Source organism: Podarcis vaucheri, assembly GCF_965113315.1.
Source record: "Podarcis vaucheri genome assembly, chromosome: 16".
Lineage (NCBI taxonomy): Eukaryota > Metazoa > Chordata > Lepidosauria > Squamata > Lacertidae > Podarcis > Podarcis vaucheri.
Window position 1 is genome coordinate 20,235,878 of NC_138754.1, and position 20,231 is coordinate 20,256,108.

Consider the following 20,231-nt stretch of genomic DNA (forward strand, 5'->3'; position numbering starts at 1 on the left):
AGGTCCCCTCCAGATCTCGTTGGCTTCAGGAAGATAGTGGTCTCATGTGCCTTCAGATCACATCCTAAAATGTTGGTTTTGTTCTTGGCAACTTGTTATGGTACTTCTGGAAGACTTGACGTGGTGGAGCCACAGTCTTGCAAAACAGTCTTGCCTGTGGCTGGGCGGTTCTGCTAGCCTGTAGGGAAAGTAACCATTCCAGTATTGGTCAGCTTTTGCACTTAGATGCCATGAAATCCTTCTCCCTGCACCCACTTAAAAAAAGAGAGGTCCAACCCAGCCCATATTTTTTTAGCTTTAGCTATATTAATGTTTTCTGCTGGAATGGAAATGTTGGTGGAAGGTTTGAAGGCAATGCTGAGAGATGATTCCTAGCTCGGTCAGTCCTAAGCACCACCCACAATGCGACAGACCTCCTCCAAGGCATCCTACTTGGCCATTTCCCCCTGTTGCACTGAGGGCTTTTGGGGAGTTGAAGTGCAAGTTGTGGTGCACTTCAGTCAGGGTGGGGGGTCTGCCTTTGTTGAGCAACATAAGAAGCTTCCTAATCCTGATCCCCCAGTCCAAATTTGTGGGGGGGGGGGGTTTCATCAGTTGGAGCCTCAGCTTCACGATCTGTCCTTCCAATGAGCACTCAGGGCTGATTTCCTTAGGAATGGAGAGGTTTGATCTTCTTGAGAGTCCCATGGACTGCAAGAAGATCAAACCTACCCATTCTTAAGGAAACCAGCCCTGAGTGCTCATTGGAAGGACAGATCCTGAAGCTGAGGCTCCAATACTTTGGCCAACTCATGAGAAGAGAAGACTCCCTGGAAAAGACCCTGATGTTGGGAAAGATGGAGGGCACAAGGAGAAGGGGACGACAGAGGACGAGTTGCTTGGTTCTCAAAGCTACCAACTTGTGGGAGGCAGTGGAAGACAGGAGTGCCTGGCGTGCTCTGGTCCATGGGGTCACAAAGAGTCAGACACGACTAAATGACTAAACAACAACAACAAAATTTTTAACTTAATTCTGTTCAATGTGCCTGTTCTCCCACATGTTTACATTTCCCCTCATTTCCCAGAAATTTGGCTGTGCTCTGATGGAAATGAGGAATCCCAACTCCAACCTCGAAGAGAGAAGGTGGGTGTGCTAACCCTGATTCAGGAATTATGAATTGTGTGGGTTGTTTGTTTTTTATGGGAACTCCAAAATCCATCAACCAGAGCCAGGTGCAAAAGAAAGACAGGAACTGAAGGCCAGGGTACTTCCGAGCACATTCTGAGCCTAGGGATTCACTTTCAGTGCCAGAACTGATTTGAGCTCACAGTCCTTTTGTACACACACGTCCCAGTGGACTGGTAGGGTGGGAGGCAGGGAGCCGAACAGCAGGTGGCGCCAGAGCCAATAGCCGATGGAGGCAGAGCCTCCTCCCTGTTGCGTTCTACAAGGGCAACAATAAGACTAAAAGGGAAGATGGCAGGCAGGTGGGCTCCAGCTAGCTGGCTGGTGACAGGCTGAGGTTGACAAGGCAGTGTGCCCTAATGGACCAGCCTGCCCTGTCAAGTCTTCTCCTTGACTTTCTTTGATTGCAGCAGCCTTGTTCAGGTGTGTGCGGGGAGGTCATTTGGTTGCTGCTGCTGTTGAAGAACTAGGAGTCTAAACCCCTTGCTGCAAATCGCCAAGAAGCTTGGAATACAAAATTCCTAGGATGCTCATCCACCAATGATTTCTCAACCACCAGTTAGGAAGCAGTTACCCTGAGCAGCCACTAGGTGTCAGGCGTCCACGGAGTGAGCCTCTTCCTTTGACCAGCATAGTGGGCTAGTTCTTTGCGTCTTGAGAACCAAAACAGATCCGTCCTGATGCAAATGATCTAGAACTAGATCTCCTGACTACTTTTTCAGTAGGTCTAGTGGCACTATCAGTAGACCCTACCTTACAGGGATGTTGTAAGGATTCGAACCTGGGACCTGCTGCATGAAAAACAGACACTCTGCCACTGAGCTATGGCTCTTCCCTAATATAAAACAAGCATAGGGAGTTGTCTTATACCAAGTCCAGGCCGTTAATGCATCTAGGTCAGTATTGCCTACAAGCAGAAGTTCTCCAGGGTTTTAGGCAGGAGGTATTCCCAGCCCTGGGGATGGACCTACACGCAAAACAGATTCTCTGGCACTGAGTTACCATCCTGTTTTGCAGGAGCTACAAAGTGCGCTTCAACAGCGTCTCCTCATATTCGGATGCTCGGAAATCTTCGGCTGACGGGCCTGAAGCCAGGGCCAACTTTGATAGCACCGGTCCGCTGGCCAATGTCAGGTGAGCAGGGCAGGTGAACAGCGGGGAGTTCAGAACTCACATTGCAAAGCTGCAATCCAGCAGTGTCCAGGAGCTGGAAGACATAGTATAATCTTGCCCCAAGAGACAAATCTCACTCTCTGTCTATGGCCTTCTGTCGGGCTGAGAGTGACCCCTGCTGGCTCTGCTTGGCTGTGCAGCCACCACCTCGATGTCTGCTTCCTTGCGTACAGATAGGGATGGGGAAATTTCGATTAAGAACTCAGCGGAAGGTGAACCAACCCAATCTGCACTTTCCAAAAGAATGTGCAAACTGAAAACTTAGCCGTCCTCCAAAATTTGCAGTTCTCTGGATTTCGCAATGCAGCTATTGAGTCTAGCCCCATGTGCAAAAATGCATACAGTACAGTAAAGCATGCTGAAAACTGCATATGCTAGTGAGAAATAGCATACAAAGTGCATTCTGTTATGAGACAATCGCTTTGAAATAAATGTGTAAATATAAGGGAGAATGGAATATGAGTATGGGTAAGTAAAGGTAAAGGGACCCCTGACCATTAGGTCCAGTCGTGGCCGACTCTGGGGTTATGGCGCTCATCTCGCTTTACTGGCCGAGAGAGCTGGTGTATAGCTTCTGGGTCATGTAGCCAGCATGACTAAGCTGCTTCTGGTGAACCAGAGCAGCGCATGGAACCACCGTTTACCTTCCCACTGGAGCGGTACCTATTTATCTACTTGCACTTTGACGTGCTTTTGAACTGCTAGGTTGGCAGGAGCAGGGACCGAGCAACGGGAGCTCACCCCGTCGTGGGGATTTGAACCACCAATCTTATGATCAGCAAGTCCTAGGCTCTGTGGTTTAACCCACAGCGCCACCCACGTCCGGCATGAGTATGGGTACATTAGGAGAAATCAACACTGAAATGCTGATTTGTTTTCATGAGGTCTTAAAAAAAATTGAAAAAACAAGAAATGAGGAATGTTGACTGATTCACCTCTCCTGCTGTCCTACAGATTCTCTGTCTTTGGACTGGGGTCACGGGCCTATCCCCACTTCTGCGCCTTTGCTCGTGCCGTGGACACGCTCCTGGAGGAGCTGGGTGGAGAACGCATCCTGAGGATGGGTGAGGGGGATGAGCTGTGCGGACAAGAGGAATCCTTCAGGACGTGGGCCAAAAAGGTCTTCAAGGTAGCCACCTTCTCTTCAGCCTCCTGCCGAGAGATGGGATTAGAAAATGGGGAAACGTTGGGGAGAGGGTATCTCAGGGCCACGAGGCCAGCCCTGTTGTAAGCAGCTGCTCACGGGCAATGGGTTCCTCAAAGGGAAGATGTTGGGCCATCACCACTAGGCCATCAGAAATTTGTGGGAGGGTTTTGAACCCATGGCCTGGAGTTTTTGATCTGCGCAAGTAAAAACTGGTTTAGAGAGCTGCACCACCCTAGTGCAACAAATCCGCCTCAAAAAGGAGAAGAGAAACTAATTTGCAGTTAGGAAAGTGATGGGGAAAATTGGAACAAGGGCTCAGTAAAAGACCAGGCGTGATCTGCGGATGATCAATAAATGGGTTGTCTGAAGGGTGTCAGAAGCCCCTCGACTCCATCAGGAACTGGAATTCTTAGGCAGCCACAGGCGCGAGAGGTAGGAGGGAGAAGGAGCTGGTGGACTCTGACAGGCAGGCATTTGGGAATGGACAGCAGAGACCCTCTCAGAGGAAACAGCTCTGTCTGCTCTCTCTCCTGCCCCAGGGGCAGATTTAGGGGAGTGCGACCTGGACACAGAGCTGCAGGAGGCACTGCAACTATTATTTAGAATAGAGCATGAGAGGCAGGAGGCGCTGAATTTTGGCATCACACAGGGCGCGGCTGAAATTTGAGACTCCACGGTCTGCCCCTGCCAACCCCCTCCGGGAATCACAACTAGGGCAGGAGAGTCCCGTGAGTGAGCTTGCCCTGCCCCGCCAACCGTCAGGACATCTTCACAGCTCTGCTTAGCCCTTTCCCCAAAGCAGAGTCCTGAGACGAGGGGAGTAATCCTAGCTGGACACCTTTCTTCCGCCCACCCACCCAGCCTGCCTTGCTTTGCCTTGAGAACCTGGTTTGTCCTGCAGGCAGCGTGTGATGTGTTCTGCGTGGGCGACGACGTCAACATCGAGAAAGCCAACAACTCCCTCATCAGCAACGACCGGAGCTGGAAGAGGAGCAAGTTCCGCCTGACCTATGTTGCCGAAGCACCCGAACTGACACAAGGTACTGTGGCTTGCTGCTTACTTCCCCGGTGCCTGGTGGGACGTTTTCAGAGGGAGGACTTGGCCAGGCTTGGCTGCCCGGTAGCGGTTGCATGAGCGGAGAGGCAGTTGCTCACCTGGCTTCCTAAATCTGAGCATCACTGCAGGTTAGCGGGAAGGAGAGGTGGCGGGGAGTTTGGTGCGGTGCAAGCACGGTGTTGCATTCGCTCCGCTGCTGCCCCCACACCACTCCGAGCTCTTTGCTGCCTCACCTCTTCCCCTCTCTCCAACTGGCAGTGATGCTCAGCATTGGGAAGTGTGCTGAGCACCACTGCACTGCCATTTCCCTGCCGACTGCTACAGTGGTGTTGTAATAATGTTTTGTGGTGTTTTTGTACTTTTTATAATGTTGGATGTATTTACAATAGGGGTGGGCCCAGGCATGGGCAAACTCGGCCCTCCAGATGTTTTGAGACTACAATTCCCATCATCTCTGACCTGTTAGCTAGCGATGATGGGAGTTGTAGTCCCAAAACATCTGGAGGGCCGAGTTTGCCTATGCCTGCTCTAGCCCCAATATGGCCTGACAGGTTTCACATTCCAGGCCGTATGCACCTTCTTGGATACTGTGCGGTGCTGCCCCCACCAGCCAGAATATGTCCTTGAACCACAGTCGTTACACTTGCAACTAGTCCCCGCAAACAAGACTAACCGACTCTCTTTCATTTGCAGGCTTGTACAGCATCCACAAAAAGCGAGTCTTCGCAGCCCGGCTCCTGGCACGTCAGAATCTACAAAGCCCCAAATCCAGGTAGGAGCTGCAGGCTCACCGCTGCCAAAAATGGCAAGTTTGATAGGAACACAGCTTGATTAGGCCCAGAATCCATCAGAATGCATTCAGTTATGAACTAGTCCGCACAGAGCACCAAACCATGGTTCGTTAAACCATCGCTTAATGTTATGTGTGGCCGGTGGCTTCACCATGGTTTGTTCTCTGACAGCAAACCATGATCTGAAACCATGGTTTGCTGTCTGCTTCCAAACCTTGATTTGCTTTAATGATGGCTCGGTGTTAGCATGTGAACCCAACACCCTTCCATAACCATGTTTTGTTTGGGCAGCCAGACACTCGCCATAAAATAGAGTCACAAAAAATAGGGTGGGTCCTGAAAATACATATATTCTCGTCCACCAGCACCCAGGCTTTTGAGGGTGGTGGAACCACCAGGAGGGCCCCCTCTGCCAGTCTTGATGCTTGAGAGGGTCTTTGGAGAAGGGGGACACATTTCTGATATTTAGGGCCTGGGTCCTTTAGGGATTTTAGACACCAACATGAGCCCAGAAACGAACTGAGAACCACTCCCTAAATGTGCTATGGGCAAGTTCTGCCTAATATCTGTAGAGGTGGGGAATTTTATCTGCAAAGAGCGGCACACCCAAAGCCTTCCTTACTCACTTGCTTTAGCCGCTCCACAATCTTCCTCCGGCTTCACACCAACGGACACCAGGAGCTGCATTATGAACCCGGAGACCACCTGGGCGTCTTCCCAGGTAACCACGAAGACCTGGTCAACGCCTTGATCGAACGGCTGGAAGATGCGCCCCCTACCAACCAGCTGGTGAAGGTGGAGCTCTTGGAAGAGAGGAACACGGCTTTAGGTAAGGAGCAAAGGTGCTGTTGTTGTTTTTTCAGTTCTCCTGGTTGGTCAGAGTTGACTTCCTTATGTAGGAGCCATTCCTTGTTGCTTCAGCATCTGTATTTTGCTTGCTTGGGTGCCTGCAGTAGAAGACTTAGGATTGCAGCCAACATTAATCAAATTTGGAGCAGGCCCTGCAGAAATTAATGGAGATGACTAATGGAGGTTCATTAATCTCATTGGGTCTACTCAACGTTTCACCTAGTTGGAGGCAACCCTTTTTCTCCCTTCATTTTTCTTCCTAAAGTTGTTGTTTTTTTAAAAAAAATAAAAATTTCAAGACTTCATAATGAAGTTAAAACAACAATCCAGTAAGAAATATGAAATAAAATAAAAGAGTTGGGGGAAACGGTACCAAAAAAAGCCAGGGTGATGAATTACATTCTCAAGAGACTACACAATGCGTTAGATGTTACAACAAAAACTGACCTGATACAGAGAGAATACAAAACAAATGTTATGAATACCAAAGAAAGACATATTTCATTGGAGGTTGCCATCCCCACAATTGGCCTGTCAAACGTGTAACAAATGGCCGCCAAATGGAGGCAAAATCCATAGGCTTTGCTGAGCCCTGAGATGCTCTTAATTTATGGGTCCATTTCCCAGAAATGAGAATAAACATTACTTTATCGAGCCAAGTATTTACAGCAAAGCTCAGGACTTCTTTCAGCCTTGTGAAATGGGGAAGGGAGCAGCTACTGATAGGAAAATGGAACGTGGTTTGCATATTCAGCCCCTCAGAAATTGATAAAAGGCACTGCTTTAGCTGCAGCCCAAGATACCCTTAATTTAGGAGCAAAGTGAGAATAAACATTACCTTATTGAGCCAAATATGTCGAGAGAAACCTGAGGACTCCTCCCAGAACTGTGACAAAGCGAAATGAGGAGGCAGAGTACCTGGCTTGCGCGCAATCCCCAACAATATCTCTGGGGAGGCCTGGGAGGAAATCCTGCCTGAAATTCTGGAGAGATGCTGCCAGTCAGTGTAGGCAATACTGAACTAGATGAACCAAGACTGTGGCTCAGTACAAGGCAGCTTCCTGTGTTCCCAGCAGAAAAGTGGTAAGTGGTTTTCATCTTAAATCCATATTCAACCCATCCAAAATGGACAAAAGGCACAGATTGGGGTAGCCGACAGGCAGGGCTGCCCAGCAGGTAGAGCTGTCTGAGGGTGGGCTGAGGCTGGTGGGGCAGTGCCCCACTTGCCCCCCCCCCCCCGATAGACCAGCCTCCGCTGCAATGCAGGCCAACTGGCTTCTGTCTTGGCAGGTGTCATCAGCAACTGGACAGACGAGAACCGTGTCCCTCCCTGTACCATCTTCCAGGCCTTCAAATATTACCTGGACATCACCACCCCTCCCACGCCAATCCTGTTGCAGCAATTTGCTTTGCTGGCGACCAGTGAGAAAGATAAGAAGCACCTTCAGGTTCTCAGCAAGGTACGTCCGCAGTCTGGAAAGGAGTGTGAGAACCTTGCATTGTATATTATGTACTTGTGCAGTGGTACCTCGGGTTACAAACGCTTCGGGTTACAAACGCTTCAGGTTACAAACTCCGCTAACCCAGCAGTAGTTGCTTCAGGTTGCGAACTTTGCCCCAGGATAAGAACAGAAATCGCGCACCGGCGGCATGGCGGCAGCAGGAGGCCCCATTAGCGAAAGCACACCTCAGGTTAAGAATGGTTTTGGGTTAAGAACGGACCTCCAGAACAAATTAAGTTCGTAACCCGAGGTACCACTGTATCATGTTTGCAGGCAAAGCTGCAAATGAACTGTTGTATGTTCTCGTTGGTGCGGGGGGGGGGGGTTGCCTATTTCCTCCCAAGGTAAGGGAGGAAGTGACAAAGCTAAGCCTGGCAGGACATCTTACTCGATGGTATTAACCCCTTCCGGTACTAATTAGACTTAAGCGCGTTGGTTACACAAGGCTGATTACCCCACTGTTCTGTGATACAGTTCTTTGCCCCTCACATGCAGACTGATTCGGGTTCTGCAATAAGGGATGTCAATCAATCCATCCAATCATGCATCACAACTAGGTCTTAATTGTTGGACTTGGCTGAGATGGCAAACTTAACATATTTAATTAGAGAAAAACCACTATTGGCATTTCTTAAGGATTGGAAACTTCTTACGGACTTATTTTGTGTGAACAAGAAAATTAATTCGGAATATCTGGATTTAAAGATTGAAAAAATATTGGCTTATAGAAAACAGAATAATTGAATGTTAATGAGTGAATACCATAAGTAGCTGACAAAGAACCAAAAGTCTTTCTATCTTTTTCCATTTTCTTTCTTTCCTTCCTTCCTTCCTTCCTTCATTCCTTCCTTCCTTTTTCTTTCTTTCTCTCTCTCTCTTTTCTTTTTGCTCCTGTTCCTTTTTTAGATTAGGTTTTAAAAGTATTTCTTTTATTCTGGTGTATTATAAAAAATATAGTTTGTATTAGGCATGAACTTTTGTATATCTTTTGATGTGTCAATAAAAAGTAGGTGTATTTTTTAAAAACAACAACAACAACAACTAGGTCTAATTCAGAGCAGAGTTGCTGAGATGAATGAACAGAAGTTAGACACGTCCATGAAAGGCAAGACAATTCACCCTCCTGCTTCTTCATGCAGCGTGTGGTTAACCTGTGGAACTCACTGCCACAGGAAGCAGTGATGACTGCCAGTTTGAACATCTTTAACAGAGGGCTACACAAATTCGTGGAGGCGGATATCATTGCCTACCAGACATGTTGGCTATATTCTACCCCCCCCCCAGTCAGATACCCATGGGCTGAGTCCATCTAAGGCAGCCTCTGTCATTGAATTCTACTCAGTATTGATCCAGAGCAGATTCCAACATATAGTTAGCAGAGTAAAAACTTAAACATGTTGCAGGATTCCCAAAAAATAGACCAGAGGCAAGTAATATTTCATCCAGCAGAGCTTTACTGCTACTGAAGGCAAATGAGCATAATGGTCACAAATCCAATACATTCAGGATTGGCACAGTCCAGGGCCGGATTTAGGTTTGATGAGGCCCTAAGCTACTGAAGATCCTGTCCAACTGTCCTTTGTCAACAAGAAATTGTCACTGTTTTTTTGTGTTGAATATGTGCTATATGGTAATTTATGGACCTAATAGGTATCTAAAGCCATTTGCATATAACAAAATATGTATTTTATCAAAGTAATTGTTGAACTGAAATACAATTAAGAAGAAGTATATTAATAGTGAGATTTGGGGGGGGGGGGCAAGAGAGTGGGGCCCTAAGCTATAGCTTGTTTAGCTTATATAAATCTGGCACTGGCACAGTCCTTAAGAAATCCAGTTGCAGCAGACTTAATTTAAACTTACAATAACTTATAGGTCTAAAACCTTAACTCTAAGCATATGATGTGCAGAACACCACACCAGAAGGAAAGAGAGACAGAAAGAGAAAGTGAAACCCAGGCTCCTTCTGGCCTCTAATAATAATAATAATAATAATAATAATAATAATAATAATAATTTATTATTTATACCCCGCCCATCTGGCTGGGTTTCCCCAGCCACTCTGGGCGGCTTCCAAAAGAATATTAAAATACTGTGATAGTCAGCATGACCTTGACAGAAAGAGATAACACAGGCATCCCCAACCTTCGGCTCTCCAGATGTTTTGGACTACAGTTCCCATCATCCCTGACCACTGGTCCTGTTAGCTAGGGATCATGGGAGTTGTAGGCCAAAACATCTGGAGGGCCAAAGGTTGGGGATGCCTGAGATAACAGAACCAGTTGAAGCCAGCTGTACTCAGCTTCTCTGAAGGAACAACCCAAACATCATGAACTTTCTGCTTGTTCCTTTCACACAGAGTAGCTTCCGGAACCCTCTTGAATGAAGTAGAATAAGAGCTCTCCACATCAGATCAAAACTCTCTGTAGTAAGAAATGCAAACTGACAGCTTCCTGTGTCCCCTTTGTGCAGGGCCTGCAGGAATACGAGGAGTGGAAATGGTCCAAGAACCCCACCATGGTTGAAGTCCTGGAAGAGTTCCCATCCGTGCAGATGCCGTCCACCTTCTTGCTGACCCAGCTCCCACTGCTCCAGCCTCGCTACTATTCCATTAGCTCCTCCCCTGACATGTACCCCGACGAGGTCCACCTCACGGTAGCCGTGGTCTCCTATCGCACCAGAGGTAAATTGGGACCACAGCTCAGTGGTAGAGCATCACTTTTGTGTGTGGAAGTTGCCAGGTCCTCTAGTTTTAAGGCCTGGTCTGAAATACTGGGTGGCCACCACTAGTCAGCATAGACAATATTGAACTGGAAAGATAGGTCAGTCTAAGGCAGCTTCCTGTGTTTGACCTTGAGTTGGATTTTTTTTTAAAAAAATTACAAAATTCGCATTTAACCCAGCTTTATGAGGAACGGTTGGAAGAGCTGGGTATGTGTAGCCTGGAAAAGAGGAGACTGAGAGGAGATATGGTTGTTGTTGTTTAGTTGTGTCCGACTCTTCATGACCCCATGGACCAGAGCACGCCAGGCACTCCTGTCTTCCACTGCCTCCCACAAGTTGGTAGCTTTGAGAACCAAGCATCTCGTCCTCTGTCGTCCCCTTCTCCTTGTGCCCTCCATCTTTCCCAATATCAGGGTCTTTTCCAGGGAGTCTTCTCTTCTCATGAGTTGGCCAAAGTATTGAAGCCTCAGCTTCAGGATCTGTCCTTCCAGTGAGCACTCAGGGCTGATTTCCTTCAGAATGGATAGGTTTGATCTTCTTGCAGTCCATGCAACTCTCAAGAGTCTCCTCCAGCACCATGGAGATATGGTAGCCATCTTCAAATATCTCAAGGGCTGCTACATGGAAGAGGGAACAAGCTTGTTTTCTCCTGCTCTGGAGGGTAGGACCTGAACCAATGGCTTCAAGCTGCAAGAAATGGATTCTGACTAAGCATCAGGAAGAACTTTCTGACAGTAAGAGCAGTTCTGACAGTGGAACGGTCTCCTTCAGGAGGTGGTGGACTATCTTTCCCTGGAGGTTTTTAAGCAGAGGCTGGATGGCTGTCTGTCATGGCTGCTTTAGCTGAGATTCCTGCCTTGCAGGGGGTTGGACTAGAGGATCCCTGATTCTCATTTCCTACTCTAGAATTCTATTATTTCCATAGCGTTAAGTTAAAGTCGCTTATATACTTCGTCCACTGTTGAGAAAGGTTTGCTGGCAAAATTGACAATGAAACTAAGAGGAAGAGACGACAATAAATTTAAGGAAGATTGGAAGGACTTTATTGCATATATACAGAAGCAATGTACACAGGTTAATACATTAGCAGGGTTCTAGGACTACTTGTAATTTTATTATGAATGGACAATAAGTAATTTGAATGGTTTTTAAATTTACAATGGACATGTGGTATGCTGTTAAATAATGGAACCAAGGAAGGGACATGGGGGAAGTCTATTTTTTCTGTTTGGTTTTGAATTTGTATTGCTGTTGTTTTATTTTTGTTATTTTTGGAAAATTAATAAAATATTTTAAAAAGAGAGAGATGTTTGTGCTGGCAGAAATGTTGCCGCACACACACAAAAAGCATAATCTGTTGTGCTATAAGGTTCCACTAGCGCAGCTGCTGTGTTGAAATTCCTCTGTCGTGCAACATTAAAATTCACGCATAGCAAAGAGCGTGTTGGATACAAGCCTTGTGTTCCCACTGCAGACCTGACCCGTCATCTTCCTTCTGTTTCTGCCTAGATGGGGAAGGGCCAATCCACCACGGGGTCTGTTCCTCCTGGTTCAACCGGATACAGGCAGACGAAGTGGTGCCATGCTTTGTCAGAGGGTAAGATGGGGGGGTGGCGCTGTGGGTTAAACCACAGAGCCTAGTACTTGCCGATCTCAAGGTTGGCGGTTCGAATCTCCGCGACGGGGTGAGCTCCCGTTGTTCGGTCCCTGCTCCTGCCAACCTAGCAGTTCAAAAGCACGTTGTGCAAGTAGATAAATAGGTACCGCTCAGGCGGGAAGGTAAACAGTATTTCCGTGTACTCTGGTTTCCGTCACGGTGTTCTGTTGTGCCAGAAGCGGCTTAGTCATGCTGGCCACACGACCCGGAAGCTGTACACCGGCTCCCTCGGCCAGTAAAGCGAGATGAGCGCTGCAACCCCAGAGTCGTCTGCGACTGGACCTAATGGTCAGGGGTCCTTTACCTTTACCTAAGATGGGGGGAAATTGAAAAAGTGTGGACAGCTGTGGAAAGATTGGACCAGATGCCCTCGGAGGTCCCTTCCAACTCTACAATTCTATGATAATAACACAGGGGTCAGCCTGCTAATGTGTGATCACAAGAGAACTCTTCTTCCTCCCCCCCCCCTTGCCCTTTATGCAGAGCTCCTGGGTTCCACATGCCACAAGACCCGCAGGTTCCTTGCATCCTGGTGGGCCCTGGGACGGGGATTGCTCCTTTCCGGAGCTTCTGGCAGCAACGGCTCTTTGAGGTCAAACACAAAGGTAGGTCCAGTCATTTACATGAGTCGAGCAGGGCTGGGTGGAGGCTGGCGCATTAGGGCAAGTGGGGCACTACCCTGCCAACCTACGCCTGCCCTCACCTGTCTGCCTTCCTAATATTTATTATTCCCCAGCCACTCTGGGTGGCTTCCAACAAAATATTAAAGTACAGTAATGCATCAAATATTAAAAGCTTCCCTAAACAGGGCTGCCTTCAGATGTCTTCTAAAAGTCTGGTAGTTGTTGTTCTCTTTGACATCTGGTGGGAGGGTGTTCCACAGGGCAGGCACCACTACCGAGAAGGCCCTCTGCCTGGTTCCCTGTAACTTGGCTTCTCGCAGTGAGGGAACCACCAGAAGGCCCTCGGTCCTGGACCTCAGTGTCCAGGCAGAACGATGGGGGTGGAGACGCTTCTACTTGCACCCAGCCCCAATAACATTGCCTGCTGGATTAGGACAGTGGCCCATCTAGTCCAGATGTCAAGGACTGGACAGAGGAGGAATGGTGGAGACTGACCCTCCCCCCTTCTCCTACACTTCCCAGAGAAGAGGGAGACAATACAGTGGTACCTTGGTTTACGAACTTAATCCATTCCAGAAGTCTGTTCTTAAACCAAAACTGTTCTTAAGCCAAGGCGCGCTTTCCCTAATGAGGCCTCCTGCCGCCGGTGCCCTTCCACCATTCAGATTCCGTTCTTAGACCGGGGTAAGGTTCACAAACCAGAACACTACTTCCGGTTTTGCGGAGTCCGTAAACCGAATCGTTCATAAACAGGACTGTTCTTAAACTGAAGTACTACTGTATAGGTTTACAACAGTGGTTTGCAGAAGGTCATAGTTCAGAGGCTGCAGTTGGGAGAAGCTGGGAAATATTGGGAGGGGAACAGGAAGAAGAAGAAGAAGAAGAAGAAGAAGAAGAAGAAGAAGAAGAAGAAGAAGAAGAAGAAGAAGAAGAAGCAGCAGCAGCAGCAGAGGGGGAGAGACAGCTGACAGACTTGGTGTCTTTAGAAAGCATCCCAGACCCCCCTTCTCCCAGAACACGGCAGGCATAGATAGTAGGAGAACAGAAAGCTCAGAGACACAAAGCACAGATCTGCCAACGTAGGGATGATGTATAATAGGAGAAATGAAGGGGATGGGACTTTACTCAGAGCAACGCCATTATCTAAGATAATTCTCTCTGTGAATACTGAATAAAAGACTTGGTAAGAACTCTTCTTGTTTACAGTGGTGCCTCGCAAGACGAAAAGAATCCGTTCTGTGATTCTCTTCGTCTAGCGGTTCTTTCGTCTTGCGAAGCAAGCCCATCGGCGGATTAGTGGATTAGCGGCTTTTAGCGGTTTATCTGCTTATCGGATCAGCTGATAAGCGGCTTAGCAGCTTAGAAAAAGGGGGGAGGGGGGGGAAACCCGCAGGAACTCGCAAGACACTTTCGTCTTGCGAAGCAAGCCCATAGGAGATTCGTTTTGCGAAGCACCTCCAAAACGGAAAACCCTTTCGTCTAGCGGGTTTTCCGTCTTGCGAGGCATTCGTCTTGCAGGGCACCACTGTACTTAATTTTTGGCTCCCCTCCATGGGAGGAATCAGATTCCCTGAAGCCTGGCACCAGCATTCTGTTCTCACAGCGGCCAGCCTGTCAGAAATCTGCAAGCAGGACCTGAGCATAAAAGCCTTCTCCCCTCCCACAGCTTCTAGCAACTGGTATTCAGAAACATTGCTGCCTCCAAGCATGGGGGCAGAGCATAAAGTAGCCTTGTCCTCCATGAATTTCCCTAATCCTCTTTTACTGCCACCTAAGTTGGGGCCATCACTGCCTCCTGCGGGAGGAACTTCTATAGTTTAGCTATGAACTGCATGAGAAAGTACTGTGTCCCCGGTCCTTAACCTTCCGATATGCATTGGATGTCCACGATTTCTAGCGTTACGAGAGAGGATGTCCAGGGAGGGATGGCATCTTCCTGCTGCTCAGTCTCCTCCGCTCTCAGCAGGGAAGAGGGCAAAACTAGAATTAGCTGTTGTTGGCTGCGGCACCACCTACTGGTAGCCTCCCAGCCTTCTGCCCATCCTGCCCCAATGGACACCAGCTACCACTGCCACCTAGAACGCCAAGTTCCCTCTAGACACTGTATGAAACCTGCGGTTTGTGTCTGATCACTTGTGTGGTTCTTTAGCCTGTGTTTTGAAATGGCGGGTTGTTTTTTGTTTTATATATGGATTAGTTGCCTCCTGCTGGCACGCCTAGGAGCTCAGTTAGTACAGGATGAGATTCTTAAGCTCAGGGTTGTGGGTTCGAGTGTCACCTTGGGCAAAAGATTCCTGCATTAGAGGGGGTTGGACGAGATGACCCTCGTGGTCCCTTCTAGCTATTTGATACATTTTGCATTCTCCCCTCCCACCTCCTCAATCTGTCCCCCCAGGGCTGAAGCCATGCCCCATGATGCTGGTCTTTGGTTGTCGACAGTCCAAGATTGACCATATTTACAAAGAGGAGACCTTGCTGGCGAAAAGCAGTGGTGTCTTCAAGGAGCTGTTTACGGCCTACTCCCGTGAGCCAGACAAACCAAAGGTAACCTGTGATCAGCAGTGATTCCTGAGCTAGATGACTCCTTGGGTCCCCTTCTGCAATTGTATGGTTCTATGGATCAGACTGTTTTGCTCACATGTTCATTCATAAGTCCGTCCCACCCTGTTTCTGCTTTAATCCGAGAGAGGCAGTGTGGTGTAGTGGTTAGAGTGTCAGACTAAGACCTGGGAGACCAGGGTTCAAATCCACACTGGGTCACACTGAGGCAGAGTCACTGACTCTCAGGCTGATCTACTTCACAAGGTTGTTGTCAGGATAAAATACGTGGGGAAGGAGAACCACGTACACCACCTGTAAAGATGGGATATGTGAAGTCATAAAAAATAACTGAATTGCTGCTGAATTACAACTCATTACCAAACTTAAAACCATGGAGAGACCTGGTTTGAACAAAGACATTGGATTCTTATCCCATTATACATGACTAAGCCATTTCTCACCTTCTCACCCCTTGCCTTTTCCTGTAAGACCTATTACAGTCGTTAAGAGTCATCAACAGGCTCATCTCACCTATCTGCCAATCTCCCATTCCCACCACCCTTCTGAGTAATACCCCTCCCCACCTTCTCACTATATAGAAGGGTCTGGCAACTTCTGTTTCAGTGTATCTGAAGAAGTGTGCATGCACACGAAAGCTCATACCAAGAACTAACTTAGTTGGTCTTTAAGGTGCTACTGGAAGGAATTTTTTAATAAAAAATAAGGGCTTGTTTCCCAAACCAATGAATATCTTCATTGCCCTCCTCTGAATCATGGGCTACCTGGAGTTGGTCACTATCTCCCAGCCTAATCTACCTCAAAGGGCTGTTGTGTAGCAAGGGGAACAATGTCTGCTACCTTAAGCTCCTTCTGAAGACATTTTTGTTTAAGCAGCTTTACCTTGAGATATAACCCAATCATTTATGGAAGATCAGTTTTGTAGAGGATGAGAGGGTTTTTATAGTTTTTAGAGTTGTGCGAATGGTTTTAGAGTTTTCTAAACCGATATAATGGTTTTTAGAACTTGCATTTTTGGGTTTTATTCTGTTTTTAACATATGTATCACTGTGGTGGCTTTGTGCTGCGAAGCAGTCCACAAATTCGTTAAAGAGATAAATGTGGTATTATTATTTATATCGTTGTCTAAAAATATGCATGCAAAGATTCCTCTTTAAATAGGTACTTTATCTGAATGCATGCATTCCTTAAAAAAACACCAAAAAAACATAACAACACAGAGGTGTTTAAAATGCATTTGGTGCCCTTTTTTTTTTTTTTTGGAGCCAAAAGCTGCATTTTAAAATTCAGAGAAGCGTAAAATCTTGAGGAAAATTGCATTCTGATCCTTGCAGCACTATGGGAAGCGTGAATTAGGTTGGCTTACTTTAAAATGCAACCCAGATGAAACTCTTTTTCATCCCTACCTAAGTCCGAATCTTGTGAGGACTGTATAGGAGGATATTGAACCTACCAAATATGTGGCATAATTTGCCCCTACCCTTCCTCCCTTCCTCTTTGGGGTCAGCTCTGCAGTTCATTAGCCTGCCTGCAGGGGGCGCTGTGCTCCAAGGATGGGAGCCTTCTTCCACAACATGAAAGCAAACACACACACACACACACACACACACACACACACACACACACCATTGCTGTCCGCTTTCCCTTCCCATAGAAATACGTGCAGGACATCCTTCAGGAGCAGCTGGCGGGAACCGTCTACAAGGCGTTGAAGGAGCAGGGGGGGCACCTCTACGTGTGCGGCGATGTCACTATGGCTGGAGACGTCCTCAAGACCGTCCAGAGCATCGGGAGGCATCAGGGCAAGCTGACGGCAGAGGAAGCCAGCGCTTTCATTAGCAAGCTACGGGTGAGCAGCCATCCCCAACACCCAGCATGCCATGGGGGCAGCCCATGGCGTCAGGCCCCCTGCCAACATCCAGAGCTGAAATCAGGCGAGTCCTGAACACAGGCCCCGCCTCCATCACTGCCCCTGGTGATTTTGCAAGGTCCCCGCGCAAGGAGCTTACAATAAAAAAACCAGCACAGGTCCCCTTGAATTTTAGTGCACCCACCCCCAGGTAATCCCACTGTCCCCCCAGGAGGCAGTAGCACCTGTTAGTTTTTGTTTCTCACCGTGCAGCTGCTGCGAGTCACAGGACTGTGTTTACATTCCAGAGACAGTCCAGGCTATTGGAAGTCTCACAGGAGACTAGAGACGGATGTGACATTAGTGGTTTCCTGTTTCCTTTGTTCCTTTGTTCAGTTGCTCTCTGCTTCCATAGAGAGAGGATGTCTTTTCTGTTCTGCGTAGCTAGAAAATAAAACTCTTTAAAATGTAGCTCATACGGTCTCATCCTTCCCTGTGCTGGGAACTCTGCTGATTGAAGAATGTGCTTGGAGTCTTATCAAAGGCTCAGGTCATTAACCGTCGGAGGCGATTTCAAAAGCTCGGTCGAATGGAGTTCCGACAGCACCTACTTTGGGAACCTTCCTCTTCCCCCTCATTGCCGTGCCACCACCAAGCACTTGGCTCTGAGCTTTCTCCCTTTGGCGGGTTCCCCAGCTGCTGTCTCCTTCCCCTTCTTTGCATCCAGACTGTCAAGGCCACGCATGATGTGAAGGACATGAGGCAAGAGTTGGTAATGCAGGTGAGCTGTGCACAAGCAAGCTGCCAGCTAGCTCTGCCGAAGCTCTTTTTATTAGCACAATATGCAAATAAAATATGGCTTTGTCTGCGGGTGGAAGTGTGCTCCACACCTGGTAGTCATTCCTTCACACGCACCCTCTTTCCCCAGAACATCCCCTTCACTGGCTTTGCCTCAGGCTCTCTGGGGGTTGTGTTTGCCTGGCCAGGATTTGTCCTCAAGCTCTGATAATGCTTCATTGTTCCCCAGGTGGAGATATAAAGAAAGGTGCTTGAGAGAGGGGTGTGTGGACAGTAGCCTGGCGCACCGACCAAAGGGAAAAAATCAATTTTCCCACTGACATGGGGGGGGGGTCCCCGGAAGCTTGAACAGAAGAGAATGTGGCCCTTGGGATGTTTTAAGTTCCCACACCCATTATAGTAGCCCTTTGCAGTCTTCTCTTGTAAGAAAGGAGATGATAATAATAATACTAATTTATAATAATAATTTATTATTTATACCCCGCCCATCTGGCTGGGTTTCCCCAGCCACACTGGGCGGCATCCAACAGAATATTAAAATACAATAGTCTATTAAACATTAAAAGCTTCCCTAAACAGATTCTAACTTTACAGTCATACCTTGGTTGCCGAACGCCTTGGAACTCGTGTGTTTTGGCTCCTGAACGATTGAAAACCGGAAGCGAGTGTTCCGGCTTTCGAACGATTTTCGGAAGCCGAAAATCCGGCACGGCTTCTGCAGCTTCTGATTGAGTGCAGGAAGCTCCTGCAGCCAATTGGAAGCCACGCCTTGGTTTTCAAACAGTTCTGGGACTCGAATGGACTCTCGGAACGCATTGTGTTCGAGAACCAAGGTACTACTGTACAAGAAAAGAGATTCGGGTTAAACATTAGGAAGAACTTCCGGGTGGTCGGGGGAACCGTTTGACAGTGCAATGGACAGCCTCAGAGGGTGGTGGGGTTCCCTCCCTTGGAGGTTTCTAAACAGAGGGTGGAGGTCCATCTTTCCGGGATTCCTTCATTGCAGTGGGGTTGGACTAGATGACCCATAGGGTCCCTTCCGACTCTACACTCCTGAAATTAACCGTGCGTTGGTTTTTCTCCTCCTCCTTCCCACCCGGCCTGCCCCCCCCCTGCAGGATGACAACCGCTACCACGAGGATATATTTGGAGTCACCTTGCGCACGTACGAAGTGACGAACCGCCTCCGGTCCGAGTCGATTGCGCACATCGAGGAGAGTAAGAAAGACACGGACGAGTGAGTCGGGCCCACTGGCTTCCTTTCCTTTTCAAACCGACACTTTTGTTTCCCCAGAAACGTGTGGGCTGGGCGAGAGAATCCCTTTTGTCGTTTGGCTGACGCCATCGCTCAAGCTACGAGCCAAGAGTGGGTGGGGATCATCAGGGAGCAGGCATGTTGAGCCTCTAAGCTCCGCATGCAGAAGTTCCATCCCTGGGATTGCCAATTAAAACCGGGGGGTGGGGAGCCTCAAACCCAGGGGCCAAATGCATCCCTCCCGGCTGCTCTGCCCAGCCCTCAGAGCTTCCCCCAAATAGGCCACACCCCTCAGGAGTCCTGGCCTTTTTTTGCCTGGCCTGAACACACCTCTCGGACTCTGATAAATGCTTCTTGCTTGCCTGGAAAGAGGGGTGTGAGTAGAAACAAGCCTACTGCATGCAAGGTGAAATTTGCATTTGTAGCTCCGCCCAGTTTCTCCTCTGGCCACGCCCACCAGGAGGGTTTCAGCTGGAGGCAGCAGCTCTTCTGAAAACCGGGAGCCTGTGCTCTTGCACTTGGGTTCCTGCTTGCTGGTTTCCCTCTCTTCCGCAGAGAGAACGGGATGCTGGGCTGGGTGGGCCATTGGCCTGATCCAGCACAGGCTCTTTTAGGTTCTCATGCCCAGAAAGGAATGCAGCCCTTGTGCTGGAAGGGTGTTCTCCCACTCCTGTTCCAGAGAAAAACCCTGGGAAGCTACTGCCAAGTTGGACTAAATAGCCCTGGCACTGGTGGCTGGTGTCTATTGGGAATGGTGGGGCAGAACTTAGGGGAGCTAACAGCAGGTGGCGCCAGAGGTAAAGATGGGCAGAGTTCTAGTCACCATTTCCTACCTGCTAAGTTCTGTAAGGGTGGTACTGAGACTCCCATTTGCCCTAGTACGGCATCCCCAACCTGCGGCCCTCCAGATGTTTTGGCCTACAACTCCCACGATCCCTAGCTAACAGGACCAGTAGTCAGGGATGATGGGAATTGTAGTCCAAAACATCTGGAGGGCCGAAGGTTGGGGGTGCCTGCCCTAGTAGGTCAGACTCCACTCTGCCCCTCCCATTGCCTGCTACCCATCCCGTTCAACTGGAGAT

The 20,231-nt window shown here is 48.4% G+C and overlaps 1 protein-coding gene across 6 annotated transcripts in view; it reads left to right on the plus strand.

The window, feature by feature from the left end:
• NOS1 (nitric oxide synthase 1) overlaps positions 1–20,231 on the plus strand; it is a gene marked incomplete at its 3' end in the record, with an annotated part of 180,453 nt that overhangs the window by 152,796 nt on the left and 7,426 nt on the right. For 5 of the 6 annotated variants that reach the window (XM_082202877.1, XM_082202878.1, XM_082202876.1 and 2 more), the window contains 13 exons: positions 1,065–1,123; positions 2,183–2,299; positions 3,293–3,467; positions 4,387–4,525; positions 5,236–5,314; positions 5,969–6,162; positions 7,473–7,642; positions 10,157–10,367; positions 11,918–12,005; positions 12,549–12,670; positions 15,084–15,232; positions 16,902–17,096; positions 19,013–19,131. In XM_082202877.1, coding sequence (XP_082059003.1) covers positions 1,065–1,123; positions 2,183–2,299; positions 3,293–3,467; positions 4,387–4,525; positions 5,236–5,314; positions 5,969–6,162; positions 7,473–7,642; positions 10,157–10,367; positions 11,918–12,005; positions 12,549–12,670; positions 15,084–15,232; positions 16,902–17,096; positions 19,013–19,131 — 1,817 coding nt within the window. Of the gene's footprint in view, positions 1–1,064; positions 1,124–2,182; positions 2,300–3,292; positions 3,468–4,386; positions 4,526–5,235; positions 5,315–5,968; positions 6,163–7,472; positions 7,643–10,156; positions 10,368–11,917; positions 12,006–12,548; positions 12,671–15,083; positions 15,233–16,901; positions 17,097–19,012; positions 19,136–20,231 lie in introns of those variants that run through there. The other variant, XM_082202879.1, reaches the window with a different exon arrangement.